The sequence below is a fragment of the Emydura macquarii genome, unplaced genomic scaffold, assembly GCF_026122565.2.
Source record: "Emydura macquarii macquarii isolate MOO-44397 ecotype Brisbane River unplaced genomic scaffold, CSIRO-AGI_Emac_v2 contig_450, whole genome shotgun sequence".
NCBI classification, from domain to species: Eukaryota; Metazoa; Chordata; order Testudines; family Chelidae; genus Emydura; species Emydura macquarii.
The window spans coordinates 4135196-4156837 of record NW_027130587.1 but is presented as its reverse complement, the minus strand read 5'-3'; the positions used below and the strand labels follow the sequence as shown (position 1 = coordinate 4156837).

Genomic DNA, 21642 nt, shown 5'->3' with positions numbered 1-21642 from the left:
TCCTGTGACTAAATTGCTTGGTAACATAAAAGGCTGAGCGGAGACTCAGACGCTCAATTGCCCCCTTGAATGCTGTCTGTACCTCCTGTTAGTTCCATCTCACGGCTGCCACTCTCCCATTACTTACAGTCTGGTTTGTTGCCTATTTAACAGACAGTGACTGAGCTTTTCCTGGAGTATTTTGTACCTCTCTCAAGTGAATCCTTTCCAGGGGGGCTGAAAGTTTCTTGTTTCCCTTCCAAAAGCGTTAAATGCAAAACATCTATCTGATGGGAAGGCTGCAGGGTTCAAAACAAAGCCAGGAGATGCAGAAAAGGGATATAGAGGGGAGTGTGCTATGTTTACACACACTTCAATACTATAAGCCACGTTTTCCAAAGTACTCTGGCCCACATCAAGGGTATTTAGGCATTTAACTTCCACTGACTGGAGGATTTGAGCCTCCGGGCCTTGGGTGTCCGTTGGATGCTGAGTCCTTTGGAAAATCTGGCCTTGTGTCCCACAGGGACCTGTAGAGTGCTGCCTCTTATTTTTGTGCCTAAATGGGCGCTGAGCTCGGCTACAAATCTGGCTGTGTGGGTGCTGAGATATGTAAATCTAGTCCTGGACGGATGATACCAGCAAAACACCTAAGATAGGCAGAGAGAGGTTGTATTTTGTATTCCTTTTTATTTAAGTGTGCACGCTAGTATTTTCTGTTTAGTAATGATTATTCTAGTAGAGCCTAAAAATAATAATAATAATAATACCTGGCTCTTATATAGCAGTTTTCACCAGTAGCCATCAAACCACTGGGGAAACTGAGGCACAGGAAGCAGCTTGTCGCAGGTCACCCAGCAGGTCAGTTGGCAGAGCTGGGAGTAGAATCCAGGTCTTCTGAGTCCTACTCCAGTCCTCCCTCCATGAGACCAGACTGCCCCTAGGAACCCAACTCAAAGATCCGGGCTCCACAAAGCGTTGCGGAGCCAAGTAACAAAAAAGACAGTTGCTGCCTTGGAGATCTTTTGCACTGTTGAGTCTGTTTCATAAATTATACTTCACTCTTATAGAGAAATGTCCATCCCTGGATTTCAGAGCACCTCACAGAGGAAAGCCAGCCTCATTATCCTTATTTTGCAGCTGGGGAAACCGAGGTACAGTTTGGTTAAGTGTCTTTCCTGTCAAAATCCCAAAGCCCTGAAAACACCCCTGAGTGGGCACAGATTTAAACAAGAAAATGTAGATGGCCAAGCATTCCTCTAGGGGACAATCCTGCACTCACAGGGAGATAGACTGGCTGATTGAACGAGTCCTGCCCATCCCTCAGGTCTATGGTGCTATGCTATATACCAGTAGGACACACCTTTTTAGACTGAGGTATTTCGGAGAGGCAGGAGAGTGAAGTTCTGGAACGGCCTTCCAAGGGGAGCAGTGGGGGCAAAAAACCGAGCTGACTTCAAGACTGAGCTTGATAAGTCTATGGAGGGGATGGTCTGATGGGACAGCCAGATGTGGCAATTGACTGATCTTTGACTACTAGCGGTAAATATGCCGAGTGGCCTGTGAAGGGATGTTAGATGGGCGGGTTCTGAGTTATTGCAGAGAATTCTTTCTGGGTGTCTGGCTGGTGAGTCTTGCCCACATGTTCAGGGTTTAGCTGATCGCCATATTTGGGGTCAGGAAGGAATTTTCCCCCAGGGCAGATTGCCAAAGACCTTGCGGGGGGTTTCTCCTTTCTCTGCCGCGTGGGGCCCGGCTCACTTGCTGGTGGATTCTCTGTACCTTGAATTTTAAACCATTATCGGAGGACTACAGTGACTCAGCCAGAGGTTAGGGGCCTATTACAGCAGTGGGAGCGGGGAGGGCGGCACGGTTCTGTGGCCTGCATTGTGCAGGAGGTCAGACTAGATGATCATAATGGTCCCTTCTGACCTTAAAGTCTACGAGTCTATGAGGAGAGGACCTAAGGAGCTGATAGCTCTTTGCACCTCATCAGAGGAGACCGAGTTTGGCGTCCCTGAAGTCTGGTGTGCAGCATGGAATGCCTTCAATCCACCTCTCGGGACTCCTACTTTACAGCCAGAGACCTGTGCTGGCAGCTGCATTGTTGTGATGTAAGAGCAACACCCAGCGGCCAGCGAAGATAATCCAGTCTCTAGCTCCACTTCCCTCCTCCTTTATTTAAAGGTGATCTCTGCAAATCTTCTGACCTGTTTCTCCCAGCTGTAGCTCCACGCCGGGCCAGGACGGGCATTTCAGCACATTGTCAGCTAAACGGGACCTGCCAACGTCTGCAGTCCTAAGCACAAACGGGCAATGCTGCAAATCCCAGACAGCTAGTTGGGTGCCTAACACCCGTTTGGATGGGCCGTGTTAAGTGATTTGAACAAGAAGAGTCATGAAGGCAGGATCCTGCGCTGCTAGGAGAACCAAAGACTTCTTAGCCGTAACTTCCTCTGTGACCCGAAGCGTCTCCAAATGCACGTGCTGGCAAAGGCAGAAATACGAGCGTGAAACCCCTTTACGTGTCAGAACATGCTTGTCTGTTTCGATTCAGGAAGCACCTTGCACAAAGAGAAATGGCAGCCTGCTAGTATTTAAATCCCAGTCCATTTGCCAGTCGCACTGGAGAGCTTGCCCTCCCGTTGTAATTCAAAGCTAAAATTCAGATCATCAATAAAGCAATTTAGAAAAAATCCAAAGCAGTTTCTCAGCCGGACTCTGTCGCTCACAAAACCACTAAAGGGTGCTTGTTGGAAACTAATGTCGGTTCTGCTTTTCGCAGGACGGCTTGCTGGTGCCGTGTCAGTCTGTTGATTCAAAGGACAGGCTCTGGGATAAATGACGGTTCCATCTCAGGGTTTTAGATTGCCATCCATCCTCATGGCATCTGGGTCTGCGTGCCAGTGTTCCAAGAAGGAACACAGGACAACTTTTAATTCATAATCTAGCAGGGTCCCTGTTACGGGTGCCAATGATGCGAGAACCACAGAGTATGTCTATGCTGCAAATCAGAGGTGTGACTGCAATGTGTGTAGCCAGACCCGTGCTAGCTCTGACCTGGCTTGCTACAACAACAACAGCTGGCCCAGCTGCCTGAGTCCATACCCAGGGTCACAGGCGGACAGTATAGCTTGCACTGTGTGTTATTGGAGCTAGTATGCACCTCTGACTGCACTGTAGATAAACCCACAGACTTATTTCGGGGGAGCTGCTCAGGGTTTTAGGTTGACTGGCTCGTATCCACCCCAGGCCATCGAAGGTTTTGGACCCATGTTATTTATAGGGGGAAAAGTGACCCAAGAATAGGGTTTTTTTTTAAAAAAATAAACGTTAAATCTCTTAAACAAACTGAACAGATCTAGAAAACGTCTCTGCAGAGCAGAGCTTTTATTAATACTGTGAAATTCAAAATTCAACTAGCAAAGCTAACTCAAATCAAATCAAACAAATCCGTCTCCGTATTGGACTGGAATGGAATCATCAAATTAGTACTAAAACTTATCAGTCCTTGTATAAACTCTAAGAAGGAGTCTAAGGAGGCAGCTCTCCATTCAGTTCTAGATCCCAAAGTTCAATATCAACCCCCAAATATAACCCCCCTAAAACTAAGGATTGAGAAAACCCTGGGCAGAACTTATTACTCATATGCCACTTTACATCAGTAGATCTCAAAGCGCTTTACAAAGGAGATCGGTATCATTATCCCTGTTTTACAGATGGGGAAACTGAGGTACGGAGCAGTGACGTGACTTGCCCAAGATTACCCGACAGAAGCCAGTTCTTCTAAATGGCAGGCCACACAGCCTCGTGCAACAAAGCCAGTTGATTAAACACTCACTGATCAGCGGCAGAAAAATAAAGTCCAATTTATCCCATCCCATGGTAATAGGGATTAATTCAGACTCAAAACCAGTTCCAACGCCCAAAAGGCTGTTGGGTTCCCCCATCCCTAGAACCAGACCGGGCTCAGTGGATTTCGATGATGAACAAACACATGGCAGGTGTTAGCCATGTTGCTTGATTCATGGCAGAAAGGTGCTCAGATGACGAGCATGGCAGACAAGTCTATGCAGAACTGAATGAGTAGTCGTTACATTTCCCCCCAGGTCATCCCCCCACCGTTCCATGGAAGGGCTATCAAAGCCAGCCCTGGGCTTCCACCAGACCTGCCACCCGTGGGGTTGTGTTCTCACCTCTGCGGCTATTTCTTGTTACAGGCCCAAATGCTGCAGAGACAAGACAACACAAGCCAGGCCCGGGCTAGGAGCGGGGAGGGCTGGAGAGCCAAGCGGGGTGAATCACACCGAACATTTTCTGTGGCTGAGCGTGAAATCCAATCTCACCCGGCATTCAGAGCATGTCAAGTCCCTGCCTCCTTCACACACACACACACCGCCCCCCCCGAGGCCTGGGAATAATTGAAAAACTCAATAATTTATCAGCTACTTTCACCGAGAGCAGCAGTAAACAAAGCAAGCCAAGCAACGCCCTCTTCCACCTCCACTGTAAACCAAGCCGGGGAGCATTCAGATGTCTCCCAGCTGCTTTCCTTTCCCCGCAGCCTCTGGGCTTGGGAGCCTCTGCCGCCTCTTTGCCAAGCCCTGTGAACTACAGGAGGAGGGAGCGCTTCAAAGCATCGTTTGGCTGTGGGGGCCCAGGCCAGGCAGACGTCAGGCCCGGCCCAGCACCAGCCCTTGGGGGTATGCACTGCGCAGGAGCGGAGCTGACACAGGCTCTGGGGAAAATCCTGACAAAGAGATTCAGGGCTTGGGGAGTTGGAGACGGAGAGATCATTTAGATTTGAATCTGTGCTTAGCATTGGCCATTTCACTGAGCTTGAGGGCTCGCTTTAAACGCAGTTGGGTCTAATACACTTGGTCAGCCACGCCATGGCCAGATCAGGTTTCAAAGAGGGTTTCTAGTGCAAATCCCCAGTAGCTGGTGAACCCGAGGGAGAAATGTTTATCTGGGAGATCAGAATCCCTGCTGCTGTGGTGATCGGAGAGCAGAACAGTGCCCCATCTGAAAGCTCAAGATTTCTTGGCAGAGAACTTTGCAACACAAATCACAACCCCATTGTCTGAGCAACTCTGGTACTGATGTGCTATTCCCTTAATAGCCGCACGCCACAATCTGTGATGCATTTATCCTCACAACACTCTGGAGAGGCGAGGTTAGACTATTATCCCCATTGTACAGATAGGGGAACTGAGTCACAGAGAGGCTAAGCGACTTGCCCAAGGTCACACAGGCAGTGTGGGTCTGAGCAGGGAATTGAACTCAGGTCTAGCTTCTTGCAAGCAAGCAAGAAACCAAACCACTGAACCATCCTTCCACTCTAGTTAGCACCTCACCCACAGCACCGCTGACCCTCCATCCTTCTTCACTTCACCTGTTTTATTCCTGCAGCACTGAATGTCTAACCTGAATCTTGTCAAAGGCCCTGTGAGCATTGGATGCCAACCAGGATCAAAGCCCAGTTTTCAGAAGAGATCAGGGACAGATGTTCAAGAGCTCAACACCCCACAATTAGGCCAGATTTTCACATGTCCAGGGTCCACTCACTCTCTTGAAAATATGAACTCTAGGTGCTCGAGGCATTTGGCCTTTGTTCTCTGTAAGGCCAATGACTTTCTGAGAGAGGTGCCCACATCTCTCCCTGCCCCCCTCAAAAAGGGAGAAGAAAATTTTAGCAAACAGGAAACACATGCATTTCTACAGCCCCGTCTCTCAAAAATACCTTCAGGCATTCCAGCTGATCTTTGCACGGAGACTAAGGACTCCTACCCATACAGAGAATTTAACACAGACAGGGAACAAGTGGGGCTGAAATACACATACTTAGACAGTGGAACTCATTGCCACAGCATGGCTAAAGCCAAGAACTTAGGAAGATTCGAAGAGGGAAGGGAAATGGAGATGGATAACAAGAATACCCAGAGTTATAACAGTTAATGTTAATACATTTTTGGAAGGGATATTAAACTTCCTGCATCAGGCTTTAAACCAACCTCTAACTAGGATGAGACCTTCATGAAGGCAGATTATCCGCTACTGTGGGGTTTCCTGCACCTTCCTGTGAGGCATCTGGTGCCAGGCACGGTCAGAGACAAGATCCTAGATGCAGTGGATCATGAATGTGATCCAGTCTGGAGTTTCCTATGTCTTTGATTGAAATGTGATCATCCAACTCCTTCCCCAACGCAAACCAAACCCTCCAGTTTGACAAGAGCTCTAATGATTAGGTACCCCCAGGTATGCCTGCTTTGATTGGGATGCTGTCCTAACCTCAGTCTGCTCAGCATTTTCTCTTGATTCATTCCTGTGGCTCAACTTTGCCTGGATTCTCCAGTCCCACCTACCCTCCCGATAAAAGATACACCCTGCGCCATCATGCTTCCAGTCAGTGAACCTGGCATGGGTCCAGAGCTCTCTGGACCAGCCTTCGGAGATGGAAGGATGGAGACAGCCTCTCTCCAAGTGTGTTCCAACCCTAATCTTCTACGACTCTATTTTTCTAAGTGTTAATTCCCACACTGGTGGCTCCAGATAGCTCTGGGTGCTGTCAGTGCAGATGCCCTCTTGCCTGCCTACCCAGCTGGAGAAATGCCTACGGTGGGAAGCTGTCAGAAAAGGCTAGGAGAAAATGACAGAAATGGAAAGGAAGGGTCGTGTGAGGAAGCGACAGATGGTTGCCCTGCGATCAGACAGTGAGAGGGTATTAAAAACCAGGAGGCAGCCACTTAGCCATCTTGTAGCTTCTGAGAAGGATAGGAAAACACGGACATGTTACGTTTTGGGTTAACAACAATTCTCACTGCCCCTCAGTTTGTCTGCCTATCTCTGATCATACTCTGCAGTGCACTCTCCGGCCTGGGATCGGTAAGATTTGGCCCCAAAATACTTTGGGACAGATTCCCAGTGGATGTAGACCAGCATAGCAGTCTGGACAGAGGAAGGGGGAAAGGAGAAGAGACCCACATGGGGTATATGCTAGTCATCTTGGTGACAGGGTTCTGGACTAGATGGGCCATAGGTCCGATCGCTGTGCTCCTAGGAGAACACGATGTGCTCTGAAACATGCACTAGCAGGATCTGGGAGCATCAGGGTGGAACATGTACTTGTCAGGACCTCTGGTTTGGTAGCAACAGCTTAACTTTGGTGCTTTCACGGTCTTACATTGCAAAGCACCATGTCAGGGAGAGAAACCATCGCACGAGACATCCTGCACCCCAAACCTCTCGGCCGCTCCAGCCTCTCCATTGCATCCTCCTACTGACCAGCAGACAGGCCCCCGGGAAAGCAGCTCTGCAGGAATGGGCAAGGGGCTAGGTGGTGGGAGATCCTGAGTGCTGATCCCAGCTCTGACACCGACTCACTCTGTGGTCGTGGGCTAAGTCGCTTTGGCCCAGATCCTCAATGCTATTGAGGCTCCTCACTTCCAGTTGAAATCAACAGGAGTTGGGTAGCTCAACCCCTTGAGGAGCTGGGCCTTTGCCGTGACCTGTGTCAGATAACACTGACCCCCCTTCCTCACAGAGGTGGAATGAAGCAATGGCCAATATTTCCAACCAGAGGAGCCTCAGCTTAGTCTCCAAAATCCACATTTAGCCGCACAAGGGTGGGATTTCAGAAAGGCCTGCTGGTCCCGGGCCCGTAATGTGAGCAGCCCTGGCCGAGAAGGCAGCGGGGCGTGTGGTGGAGAAATATGACATGGACTGAAGATGGGGCTGGGGACCAGGGACCCCCAGACCCTGCCCTGCTGTGGATGAGGATGGCTAATGACTTGCTCCAGGGGTGCGATGTACTGGGTCGCAGGCGGCCCGGTTCTGGTGGCATCCAAGGCCCATGCACTGCAGGGAGCTAGCTGAGAAACGGTCCTCTATAAGGACATCACTTACCCTTGTTCTTCCATCATCTCCTGGAGCTCCATACACTTCAGCTCCACCCGCCGCTTCCGCTCGTGATCCAGGATCTCCCGGTGAGCCTTCTTCACCATGCTGGGCTCCACCAGCCGCACCTCCTCCTCCGGCTTGTGCCAGGTGCCAGAGGCACCGGGCTGGGGAAAGCCATTGGCCGCCTCCTGGGGGGAAGGCATCTTGGCCCCGTTGTTATAGAGGGCCATCCCAGAGTGCGCCCTCCGACTCCGCAGCCCCTGCGAGGGATGGAAACAAATTCATGGTAAGTCATTTCCAGCCTCCCTAGTGCCAACCAGGAGGGAAGGAAAAAATACAGTTGAGCACTAAGCCACTGCACCAAATTAATACTGACAGCTTAATGGGGGACGAGCTGTTCTAATCTGCTTCCCAGTACATTGGGGACGCACGCTGGCAGCCAGGCAGGGCTACTGCCATTAAGTCAGAGAGAGAAGTCAATACTAATCCAGGAGGGGTTCTGGACCATGGTGGTGTACTTGAAAGGACAGTGTATAGTGGGTACAGACCCCATGTAATCCAGCAATAAAAGCATTACGTGAAAGACCCTCCTTCAATAGGTGATTCCATCCCTGGACAAGCTGCGGCGAGGTTCAACTTGGCTGGCTTTGCTCGCCGCAGCATTAAAAAGCGAGGTCCTATTCAGCAAAGAGACAGTAGAAATGGCAGCACCGGGCTCTGGGTTTGTTGTGTCGATAGGATTTCCAGCTCAAACCTGGTCAGTTTACTAGGAAATGCCTGGGATCTGAGTCAATCTGAGTTCTTTTCCTTCTTGCACATCATCACCAGTAATTAAGATTCTGCTGGCCAAACTATCACAGAATCACAGAAGATGAGGGTTGGAAGGGACCTCAGGAGGTCATCTTAGTCCAACCCCCTGCTCAAAGCAGGACCAACCCCAACTAAATCATCCCAGCCAGGGCTTTGTCAAGCCAGGCCTTAAAATCCTCTAAAGATGGAGATTCCACCACCTCCCTAGGTAACCCATTCCAGTGCTTCACCACCCTCCTAGGAAACAAGTGTTTTCTAATGTCCAACCTAGACCTCCCCCACTGCAACTTGAGACCATTGCTCCTAGTTCTGTCATCTGCCACCACTGAGAACAGCCTAGCTCCATCCTCCCTGGAACCCCCTTTCAGGTAGTTGAAGGCTGCTATCAAATCCCCTCTCATTCTTCTCTTCTGCAGACTAAACAAGCCCCATTCCCTCAGCCTCTCCTCTTGAGTCATGTGCTCCAGCCCCCTAATCATTTTCGTTGCCCTGTGCTGGACTCTCTCCAATTTGTCCACATCCCTTTCTGTAGTGGGGGCCCCAAAACTGGACTCCAGATGTGGCCTCACCAATGCTGAAGAGAGGGGAATAATCACTTCCCTCGATCTGCTGGCAATGCTCCTACTAATGTATCCAATACACCGTTAGCCTTCTGGGCTGCTGACTCATATCTAGCTTCTTGTCCACTGTAACCCCCAGGTCCTTTTCTGCAGAACTGTTGCCTAGCCCATTGGGCCCCAGTCTGTAGCAGTGCCTGGGATTCTTCCATCCTAAGTGCAGGACTTTGTGCTTGTCCTTGTTGAACTTCATCAGATTTCGTTTGGTCCAACCCTCCAATTTGTCTATGCTGTTGGTGACATCTGTGCAACTCCATCGTCTTCCTATTTGCCCTAGATGACAACTGTGCGCCTCCTCCCCTGGTCTAAAACGAGATTCCCCGAGTGTAACTGATGCAAACTTAGCAAACGATTCAGCTGCGGATGCACCAGGAGGGCTGACTCCACAGGGCCAACAGGAGTGAAATGTAGCCAGAACCCATTTTAGTTCCTAAAGCCAGCAGATCCGACTGACACACACAAGGAAGCGGGGCTGTGTCACTTAATATCGTAGCTCATCGGAGGAGAGCTGCATTTCACCTACCACTGGAAAATCTAAGGAGACCTGACCCAGCTAGGATTCAAATCTGCCTTCACAGGAAGGCGAGGAAAGGCAACCCAGGTGCTTAGAGCTATCGCCAGGCTGACGACGTGGCTCTTCTGTCTCCCTGTAGAAACTGGACCATGCACAGAGCTGTATGAATCTGTCATTGGCTAAGAGCTAGTAGTGCTGGTTATTAAGATCACATCGTGGCAGTTCATGCTTTTAGAGCCAGAGGTCCCTGGTCCAGTGCTACAGACAGCCAGAGCAGGGGGGTGGGCACATACCAGTAAGTCATCCCCTCTGGTCGCGGTAGCATTTGACCTCCTTCAGAGCCATTTCCCCACACCTTGATTTGATCCGACCCCCCCAACTGGAGAAGAGATCTCTCTGTGCTGCTGAACCAACCTGAATCTTTTGATTCCCTGGCTGCAGCAAAGCCCCGTCGGCCCTGAGGTCATCTTGCTAACTGGATTATTTCATTAAGCACAAGCTCAAACCATGCATTTTGCAGAAGTCTAGGAGGTTCTGTGATGGCTACGTTGAATCCTCATTGCAGGAAAACCCCAGCTGAGCTCCTCTGCTAACGATAAAGGTTTGAGAGAGCTGGACGTGCTGGGAGGAAAGTCATGGCTACCTGCAAGCTGAGATAGCGATTAGGCACAGATTGCGAATGAGCAGGCACACGGTGCAGCCTCCCATATCCCTACAGCCTGCAGCTGAAATCTGGCTAGTGTGTGTCTCTTGGAATGCACGCTATGAAATTAAGCACAAGACTTAATTATTAATATAAGGTGCCCATTGCAAAAGTCTAGGGGTGCAGGTTGCCTAGCTCAGATTAAAGGCAGGAAGATCTTCTCAGTACAGGGAGGAAGTACCCCATAACCCCTGCAGCCTCTCCATGTTTAGAGGACAGAGACGAGGAAACCTGCTTAGTGTGTGATTTCCAGAGCCGGGGCTTAGTGAGAAGTCTGGACAAAGAGGCTCACCTACGGCCCTAGAATGCGTCCACCTGCTTTGTGCTTCAGCGTCTTTGTATCAGTGCATTGTGGGAAAATCTAGGTCACCCACCATCCGTTAGCCAGCCCCAGGCAGAGGCATCAATAGCTCTTCTTGCTGCGACCTGAGCACCCGGGAGCAGAGAGGAGTCCAGCACAAGCCCAACGCTGTGGCCCACTTTGCCGGTGAGCAGAGAAATGCCCACAGCTGAGGGGTCAGGAGCCCGGTGGCACAAGAGAGGAAACAACCTCATGGAGACCAGAGGGAGCGACTTCTCCAGACTGTCTTGGCCGAAGGGCCAGCTGCTGCCTCCCCCGCTTCCTAAGGAGCCTTGGGGACCGCTCTGCAGGTAGCCTGCACCCAGGGGTCCACCCTGGTGGGCTACATGGGAACGAGTGGGACTCCTGGTTTGGGTGCCCTGGGCCAGACTGGGACTGCCCTGCTGTGAGCGCGTGAGGCGGGGAGAGGTGCTGGGATGCCGTCCCCTCCAACGTATCCGGGCAGGGAACAGCCAAAACCATTCGGCTCCCATGCCCTGAGCGTGATGGGGGCCTGCCTAGGGAAGTCAGCAGGGCTCGGCGTCTCAGAGAGGGCATAGCTGGGCAGGCCATTTCTCATGGACACGGCAATTGTACTTACAGGCGCCAGTTAAGAACAGCGTACACTCAAAGATGCTGCTGCCCTCTCTGTCGCGTCCCCCACATAGCTCTGAATAGCATTTCTTTAAAGCTGGGTAACAAACTGAGCCCTCTTGTCTTTACAGAGTAGTTAAAGCACCAGGCTGAGACTCCAGAGAACTGGGTACTGTTCCCAGCCATGCCGCAGAAGCCGTCTATGACTCTGGGCAAGTCGCTGCCCTGCTCCGTGACTCAGTTTCTCCATTTGTAACGCTGGAGGGTGAATGATACCGACGCGCCCCGCAGGGAAGTTGCAAGATTGGATTTATTGGTGCCTTTATTTGAGACCCTCGAATGGAAGGCGCCAGAGAAATGCAAAGTATCATTCAACTAAACGACCTGACTCATTGGTACAAAATACAACAGGCGCAGAAGTAGGCTGGAAGTCAAGGGGTGTTTTAAAGACGACTTCGATCCAGATTTTACTAAAGGAAAGTTGTCCATCCCCCTGCCCCCATACACACACACTGGTCTGATGCACACGGCATATTGATTCCCCTGGGGGCTTTCGCTCAGACAGTTTATAAGCCTCTTGTTACAAGATCAGGAATTGTTCGTGTCCTTGAATGCTTTGCACTTTGTTCTTGCCTCTCCCGGGGGATAAGGTGCTTCGCTTTGGGCACATTCTGCTCTGAGCAGTAAAGATGCTCCTTTGTCACCACGTCTTTGGGCTGGAGAAAGGGACAGGAAAGGAGGCACACAGAAAGGCCAAAGGAATCAGCGGCTTTGAGCACAAAGGAAAACAGAAATTGGCTGGAGAAGCTGACGGAGACACAGGCCAGACAATAAACAACACTCGGAAAGGTGAGCGGGGCACTAATGAAACACGGAAGAGCCACGAGGGTGGGTGCTGGGGCCGTGTCATGTCTTAGATGACTTGCGTCACAAGGGAAATGGAGTGTGGCAGCGAGCCACCATTGTGTGGGAGGGCTAAAGGGGAGAGGGGCATCTGTAGCGCTGTAAAGCAGGGCTGAGCTGGGGAGCAGGGTGCCTGTCCCCTTTCTGTGCCTCAGTTTTCCCATCTGTGAAATGGGGCTACTGAGGCTCATTCACCTAGGCCCCACGGAGCTAGGGCCTGGGCCAAAGCCCACTGAAGTCAATGCTCCCTTGGATGTCATCAGCACGTGGGCGCAGGACTGGTGTAGGAGGCTGGTGTGTTTGTGAGGGCTGGGGGGAGGCATCGCCTGCGGTTTGTTCCCCCCTTTTCAAGGCCCTGGTGCTCGGCCCAGGTGTGGTAAAGGGGCCTGGCAGAACGGAGAATGGGGGTGTAACTCACCCCAGGAGCGGGGCCTGTGGCTTGGCCTGAAGAAGGGCTGAGTCAGGCCCCCAGGTCCCGGCTGGCTGCTACCTGGCAGCTTGGCTCTGGGCCAAAAGCGGGTCCCAGGGATAAGTGGCAGCCACGGGGCTCGTTAACTGCTCCAGTTTTTATTTGCGAAGGGTCAACAACCAGAGCTATTTTAATTCACTCCATCCAATGTACTGCCGGTTGCCAGGCAACGCAGCCGGCTGTTGTCTCCCGTGCGGAAGCTTTTAAGGACGTTGTCGGAGGTGGGAGGGCAGGGACGTTTGGGGGGGGGATGTGAGAAAGACGGCTCCAACTCTGGGCAGAAAATGCTTCCCCCAGGCCCGCTGCCTCCCCCAGCCAGCCCCTCCCATTCCATAGGCCGGAGCGCCACAGCCCGGTGCACGGAGACGCTGGCTGCCGCAGGCGCTCTGTCGAGGGCGGAGGAGGGCCAGGTGTTGGAAGGACCAGCCATGACCTGCCGTGGTGTGGGGCGGGCCCACCTCCAAGGGCTCCGTTTGCCCAGGGACAACGCATGGCTATGGGACCGCACGGCGGGCATGGAGATCGTCGCAGCAGGGCGGGACGCCACCCCGCTCTACACAGACAAAGGGCTGGAGGGGAAGTAGAGGCACAGAAAGGAGAAGTGACGTGGCCGCGGTCCTGCAACGAGTAAGAAGCAGACTCAGGACTAGAGCCCAGCTCTCCTGGCTGCTAGCCCCGCGTCCTGCCCACTACCCTAGAGCTCTGCCTCCCAAGGAGAGTCAGCGGGGTGCATGCCAGCTTTTTGGGGAGCTCCCTTAACACCTCCCGGCATGCCAGGAGGCCAATGGTCCCTGCCCCCATGGGCAAAGCACCTCTGATCACTGCTCTGCAGAGGTGCCTCGTACCATGGCTATAGCCCTGAACACTAGTGGGCCAGATCCACAGCTGGTGTAAATCAGCATCGCTCCATTGCAGTCAATGGAGCTAGGCTGATTTACACCCACAGAGGCTTTGGCCCAGGAATATTCCCTTTCCATATTTTTATTCAGCCCTTTTCCATGGCACAATTTGTCTTTGGGGACTGACCGACACTGGCCAAGCAAAAAGCTGCATGAGCAAAACGAGGCTGAGTCACCGCAGCCCATGGCGGACAATTCGGCTTAACCACACCGCTTAGCACAGGCGCCACCCGGAAGGCCAACCTGGTCAGAGCCAGGAAAATCATACTTTAGTGGGGGTCTGTTTCATTGTGGGGATGGAGGAAGAGGGAATCCAGCACAGCCTGTTCTAGCTCAAATAGCCAGAACAAAGTCTCCCACTCTTGTGTCTCTCTTGTGGGTGATTCTTGTCTCAAGAAAAGTTTTTGTTTATTGATATTATAATCAAATATTAACTCGTCTGATTTCCAGGGCCTGTGAACTGGGCCTGGATAAAGCTGATGCTCCTATAGGCTGGAATGTTAAACTGGAGACAGAAAGCCCCAGCGGGCAGCTGAAAATTCGGAGCTTCTGATGCAATGGTAAGTGAGAATTAATGGCTGGATTTTCTCAAGGGCTCAACACGTTGGATGCGTGGCTCTGAAAAATCTGGCCCCCGCCAGTCGAGTCTACAGCAGAGATGGGAATTGAAGCCTGACCCCGCGTGATGGATTAGATGACCTTCTTGAGGTCCCTTCCAGCTCTGTGATTCGACCAGCCACAAGCCTTCTGCAAACCAGGAATGCATTCAGCTCACAACATCAGGGTCTAGTCCATCTCCTCCCCACCCTCCTCGCACACGCAAGTGCCCGCCAAAAGATCCACATTCACAGGCGTACTGCTAGGCAAGAACACTTGGCTGGAAGACACAGGCATCCCGGAAATAGCAGATTGCCTGCACATTAACTCGTGCTCGCGCTTTGACTCCATGATGACTGGGCCCAGGTCACATCCTCCCCTTGCAGCAGAGACCCCAGCTCTTCTGCTTTTCATCCTACCCCCTTCCAAGTTCGGTCCTGACGCCCTCTCCCCGGGGCCATGCCAGGAAGAGGGGCAAGAGGCACTCGTGTAGGGGGCAGCAGTGGCCACCCAGGCAATGCCGTTTTGATGAAGATTAATTGCAGGTGAAATGGCCCCGTTGTAACGTGGCACCCAATCGGCTTCCAAAGTTTCGCCTACGGCTGGGGAAAGCTGTTACACTAATGAGATAATCACTCGTGGGGGAGCAGCACGTCCAGCGAAGACCTAGGAAAAGCTTATCTGGGAGATGGCAGGCCTTCGGTGGGGCTCGGAGCCAGCTACCTTCTCAGAGCAAATCACTGCAGCTACAGAAAGTTGTCACAGGCTATGACGGGGGGAGAGGGAGCATCCCCTGCCCCACCGCAAATCTCAGGGGTTCGGGCACTCTGATGCAGCTGTAGTGAGGTCCCCAGTCGTTTGCTGCTCAAGTGGAAAAGCGCATCGGTGGAAGAGGGCATTGGTGCAGCCTGCCAGTGAAATGTTCTCAGACAACAGAAACATGTCCCGGCTTCACGATCATTCACTCATTCAGCCTCACAATCCCCTTCCGAGACATTATCCTCCTTTGACAAGCGGGGAAACTGAGGCACAGAAAGGTTACGTGACTCACCCAAGGTCACAGAGCAAGGCAGTGGCCCAGCCAAGACTAGAATAAAGGAGGCTGAATGCTCAGCACTAGACATGCTCTTTTAAACTTTTCATCTCTCACAGCACTTGCTTGGAGTTCATTTACCAGCTCCCCCGCACCCCAGCTAAGCCAGGAGTTCTGTGGGGCACCCCCAGGCTCCATGTGCGTACACTGAATGGGCTTAGTGCACGGGAGGAGGTCTTCTACCAGTGTCTAGAGCTGTCTGCTATGGAGTGACAGCTCCAGGAGCTCCCTGGGTTTGACCCCCAGTGCCCTCCGTGGTGTTCTCATGCTCACAGCCACAGCTTATGGTACAACTTCTGCAGGGCGGGGGGAAGAAATAGCTCCCACCGCCAGGCCTTCTGCAGCAGGCCGGACTGCCAACAGAAGGCAGGATGCGCTTGATGCTCCATCAGAGCTGCATCCCTAGCCAACTCTGCAGCTCATTGGCTGGCCCCGTCTCCCTGTCCAGTGCTGGGACCCGAAGAAGGGTTGTCTTTCTTTCGGGCACTGGGGCCCTGATCTTGTTGGCCCTAAATTCCGTAAAGTTTAACGGCCTCAGGAATTAAAGAGCCGGGAGACCCAGCTGCATCTGACCTTCCATCCCCCTCTGGGAATCGCATGGTGCAGCTGGAAGTTGGAACATCTGCCCCTTAGGCTGCCGTGCCAAGCGCTGGCATCCCACCCCTTCTCCATCAGCTGATCTGAAAGCACAGAGATCCACGCACCTCCCTTTTATGCTCTGTCATGAACGTATCAGCCATGGACACACCACGGCTCCACCTTTAGTGCTGCGGTCCCATGGGGCCAAGCCTGCTGGCTGCTTTGTTCCAGACCCTCCTTCAGGGAAAGCCCAGGTGGAGTTGGCAAGGGGCAACCCTCCCTCGGATCCGGCGCTCACCTAATGCCTCGGCACGGCCCTCGGGATCTGTGCAGAGGGATTGGCTGTCCCTCTTGTGGTCACTGACGTTCCCATGGCAGGTCTTTTGCCAAACTAGTGAGGAAGATGAGGGGTGCTAAAGGCCCCTGGTGGGGTTCGCTTTAGATGCTCCAAGCAAGACCCCCATCCCTGAAATTCCACCTTTCCCCGAGGGAGTCTGTCCTCCCACATCCTTGCTTTTCTCCCCCGCACATCTAGAGGAGCGCTGCTCAGGGACCTCGGATGGGCATGGAGCCCCTCCTCCTGCAGCCTTCCAGGGGGACCCCTCTAGCCTGTTTCTGTGACTCCCAAACAGCCGCTCTGTCAAATCCCAGCATTAGAGGTTGCTTCCGACCTGCTCAGATTCACCCGGTGGTTCCCATTGGATACATCACCCTTCACTGCCTGCCCTACTCCATCAGATGGGGTTGTCATGAGCTGTTCAACAGCAGCCACGCACCACCCCAGAAGTGGCTACAGCTCTGCAGGCCAGTCGCTGTTGCTGTTGTGTGTATTGCAGCAGCACCTCGCAGCCTCCACCGAGATCAGGGGCGCCTGGTGCTGCACGGGGTCTGCACACAGTCCCCGCCCTGCACAGTTCGCAATCGGCGTCACAGGGGCTGGGAAGAGAAACTGGGGCCTGGAGAAGCAACTTGCCCATGTGGCACAACAGGCAGAGCCAGGGGCTTCTGAATCCTAGCCCAGTGCCTTCCCCACTACACAACAGCGGATTATGAATGGCTGGACCATGCTAGCGGGGGGGAGAGGAAATGATGCCTTTGAATAGCCAGCGCCGTGGCGGAGGTGAAGGAGGCACAAGTGGAAGTGCAGGCAGTCACGATTCTGTGCTGGTCACAAAGCCGGCTGCCATCTAATCCATGGACAGTCTTTGAATGGCCAGTCACCACCCATCACGTCTAACCCACCGGGGAAAGGCTCCCCCGACAAAACGGGCACCAAGGTCTCCCTGCAACGCCACCCACCTCCCCGGCACCTGTTTTCCATGGGAGAGGACGAGCCAGTGAAAGACAAACGATTCTTCTTGTCTGTCCTCTCATCCTCCCCCTCCTCCCCTCTTTTCTCTGCTGCTCTTTCACCTTCACGTGTCCCTGCCTCCTTCCTCCACTATCAGATTTGATTCTCTTTTCCTTTGCTCCAAAAATAACCAGCAGCTCCGTCAGCCGTAATGAAAACTCCGGGTCTCAGCTGACGTTCCCACAGGCCCGGGAGGAGAGACGTAAACATGTTTGGATCCAGGCTGCCTTGATTCAATCAGGAAGATGAGAGGCTCAGCCTGTGGATCTGTGCAGGGTGTGACGTTCTCAATCCACAACTGCGTTAGGCTCAGATCGGACTTGTCCTGGTGTGAAAGTCAGGCTCTCGTCTTCTGGGGATCAACATCGCACTTTGTTTTTCCTACCCACAACTCCAGCAGGACCCAGGAAGTAGAGCCGCAGAACCTTGTCTTGTCTGTACAATGGGGACACAACCTGATTTGGAGATGCAGGATGCTCCAGTGATTAGGAATTCTAATGGCCCGATTTTCAAAAGTGCAGCACACCCAGCACCTCCCACTGGTGTCAATAGTTGCTGCTGCGTGCTTATTCAGGTGCCTACATATGGAGTTAGGGGTGTAACTAGTTTTGCACATCCCAGCCCTGAATTCTAGTTCCAGCTCTGCCGGGAGTGACTGTGAGCAAGTCACTGCCCTGCTCTGTGCCTCAGTTTCCCCATCTTATTCTCCTTTTGTAAAATGCTGCGGGATTCTTGGCTGAAAAGCCCTATCTGAGTGCTTGGTGTTCATGGGATGTATTGTTCTTCTTAATAATACAATCAAATCTGTGAACAGGGAGTCTTTGCTTTTGCCTTTGACGTTCAGTGATTCCTTCTGTTGCCAAAGAAATCACCAAAAATGGGGAGGTCTGATGTAGCGAATAATCAAAAATCTCCCCAGATTCCATCTTGGATTTAGCGGCAGGACGAGCTTTTTAAAAACGTCTAGTCATTTTAGGTGCTTCAATATTTGGTGGCCCAGCCTGAGACACTTGTCAGGGGCCTGCTTCTCAGTGGGCCAGTGCTGAAGGCCCCCACATGGGGGGGAAAGGGGTACACTTTACCGGGCCAGCCCAGGCTGCAACCCCCGTTACCACGAGGAAAATTTTTTTTCATGGCTCATGAGATTGTATGTCTGGGATGAGGGATTGTGGTATGTGTGTGGGAGGGGGCCCGTGTTACAAGTTTGTACCGGGCCCGAAAAAATTATGCGTGGGCCCTGCCAGCGCTCAGTACTTTCTGCAAATCAAGGCCCCTTTGCGACAGCAGGAATTGCACAGTGAAAAACCGAGACACCTTGAATCTTTGACAAATCTCGGCTGAAACTTTTTGTGATTCCTTGGGCCGGATGCAAGCCCCTTTAGGATAATCCCCACTGGTTAGCAATGCAACTCTTTAGAGCACACACAGATGCCGCACAGCATATGTCTACGCTGGGTCTGAGGTTCGGGAGGCTAGTCTGAGCCTCTGGCAGTGCACCATCCCCACCACTGTTTTTAGTCCGCTAGCACGTCTGTCTACCCAGGCTCCCAGCTGCAATGTAGACATAACCACAGAGAGCCCATTATAACCACTTAGCGCATTTAAATGAGCTGGTCAGATCATTAAAAAAAAAAAAAAAAGAAGCAGAGTTAGTTTGTTTTTGTGAAATTAAATTTGTGAAAATTGCAGGATTTAATCACAATGTATTGCTGGGAGAGCAGCCTGCCTTTCGAGGGCGGGAGGGGTGGGATAACCACAAGTTGAACCACAGAGGACAGACAGGCAGGATTCAAGAGCCAGCCATTCCAAATAAAAACTAGACTGTGATCTATTTATTCTCATACATCCTTCTCTTTCTCTGCCCCCACTCATCCATCCATCACTGTATCCTCTATCTGATTCCACCCCCAGCATTGGCAGGTCTAGAGGTATGAGGCTGTAATGTTCTGCGGGTTTTAAAGGAGAGCAACAAACAAACATTGGTTTCTTTTCACGCATGGTACAAGTAGCTTAACTGTGGGTGTGATGAGTCTTGACGTGAAACGCCAAATTCTCTGCGAGAACGTTCCTTCCCTCGCAGCCGGTTTGGGGAGGCCAGAGCTGGCTGCACAGGGTAGTGAGAGCAGTCTGCAGGCTTGCAGTGCTGAATGTGCCAGAGGAGAACTGGATGGAGGAACATGACTTTTAAAGCCGGATGGTATTAGATGTGCATGATCATGAGAGATCTCAGCATAGCTCCGTCCGGGGAGAGGGGGGAGACAGACTCCCACACACGACTGTGGAACGGCACAGCCTCCCACAATGCTTCCCCGCCACTTTCCCTGCTGGAAATTATCTATGGGTTCTCCTGGGACTGAAAGTCACTGCTGCTTGCAATCGTTCAGGGACAGACGGTAAAGCGATGTCAGACAGCCTTGCACAGTGGTTAGAGGACAGGGCTGGGAGTCAGGACTAGTGGTGTTAACACTACCTGCCTTGAAGCTCAGATACACCCAGCCCGGGCTCTGGCTGGAGTCTGATCTGTTTGCAAGCCATCAGTAGGCCACTCACAGTCTGCGTCCATAACATTCAGGGAAGCTGGATAGGAATTTTGGGGTCTCTCTCTGGATAGCTGAACTGGGGTCCCAGGCCACGTGGCCAGTCTTCTCCCTCCTGGTTTCCACCGCCCCACACCTGGCTTGTGGGGCACAGTGAGATCCAGCGATGGGAACCCAATCTTTTTTTTTTTAAACTTCATGGCATGGACACTACACTCAGAGGCGGTGGCAGCTCTGCACAGGACTCCAGCGCTCTAGCTGCAGTGCTTATATGCCCCCTTCCCTGTAGAATCTGAGCACCTCACAATCAGCTATGCGTATCCTCACAACAGCCCGGGGAGGCAGGGCAAGGCTCTTATCCCCATTGCACAGATGGGCACTGAGGCCCCGGGAGACACTAAGTGACTTGTCCAAGGTCCCATAGCGACTGACTAAGGAACTGAACCCAAGTCTTAGGTTACTGCGCTGACCATTGGACCATCCTTCCTCTGTAGGGCCTGCCTGAGCTCCTGACTCCTTGTGTGAGTGACAGCAAGTCACTTCACCCCTGATTCTGCAAATGGTCCACTTACTCACCCGAGCACTGCCACTGAAATCAATAGGACTTACTCATGTGAGAACAGTTCAGCAGGTGCCCAGGGCTTTGCAGGCCTCTTCGTGTCTCCGAATCTGTAAAACGGGGGTAATAAAACGGAGCCCTCGCAGCTGGCTGAGATGAGCCCAAGTGTTTTGTTTTGAGTCAGTTCAGCATTAAACTGCATTTCTCTACCTGCCTGAAACCCCCATTCTCCACTACAGGACAGGCTCGCTGGCTGGACTACGTCTCCCATGTAGCAACGGGGTCGCCTCTGACTGAGCTAGGTAGCACATCCTGGGAGATGAAACTCTTCTTTTTATTATGGGGTTTTTCTATAGTGCCCAGCACGATGGGGCCCTGATCCCTGCACTGCAATACATAAATAAATAACACAGACATGCTTCAAGGAAGACACGTGTAAATAGGAGAATATAACTGGCCAATTATTCAGCACTAAACCTCGGGGTAAAAAATGCACGCCAAAGCTTTCGTAGAATACTAGTTTTTCTTTCATTATTCCATCAGAGTGCTCTTAGACAGTCATCTGAACTATATTGCTCATGCACTGCTGTACATAATCATGCTAGTGCCAGTCAAGCACTATCGCTCTCTATAAATATATATGTATAGAGAGAGAGAAAGGACTAGAGAAAAGAGAGGGGGAAAAAAGAGGACACTTGAAAAAATAATTCATTCTCTAATGGGAACTCCTCAGCTCTGCTTCCCAGTGCAGACTCTGGTAAAAGCCCACTCAATTCATCTACATTTCAAGCATCCAGCCTATAATTTGGACACTTGAAAAGTAGGGGCAGTTGGATATGAGCTCCTCCTAGAAAATTAGGGCCTGGCGGTCAGGGCATGTGCTTGTGGCATGATAATTTTCCCTAGATTTGCAGTAATCAGATATGACCTCTGATTTCAAGATATGGTTATCTCCATATAAGAAATAATCATCATCAAAATATCCAGCTCTTTCTGTTCTATATAGGTTCTCGTGACAGCTTAATCACCTTTTCATCAGTAGATCTCAAAGTGTTTTACAAAGGAGGTCAGGCTCATTATTCCCGCATCGAGTCTGATCCATTCATTATTATTATTACAACAGGACTAGGAGGCCACACTCAGGATCTGGGCTCCACTGCGCTAAGGGCTGGACAAAAAGACATGAATCTTTGCCTCCG

At 51.8% G+C, this 21642-nt stretch overlaps 1 protein-coding gene across 1 annotated transcript in view; it reads right to left on the bottom strand.

Annotated features, from left to right (window-relative positions):
• SRRM3 (serine/arginine repetitive matrix 3) overlaps nt 1–21642 on the bottom strand; it is a 153537-nt gene that overhangs the window by 65563 nt on the left and 66332 nt on the right. Inside the window, exon 3 of the mRNA XM_067537687.1 lies at nt 7885–8138. Within this exon, the coding sequence (XP_067393788.1) occupies nt 7885–8108 (224 nt within the window). The 5' untranslated portion in view covers nt 8109–8138. The remainder of the gene's footprint in view (nt 1–7884; nt 8139–21642) is intronic.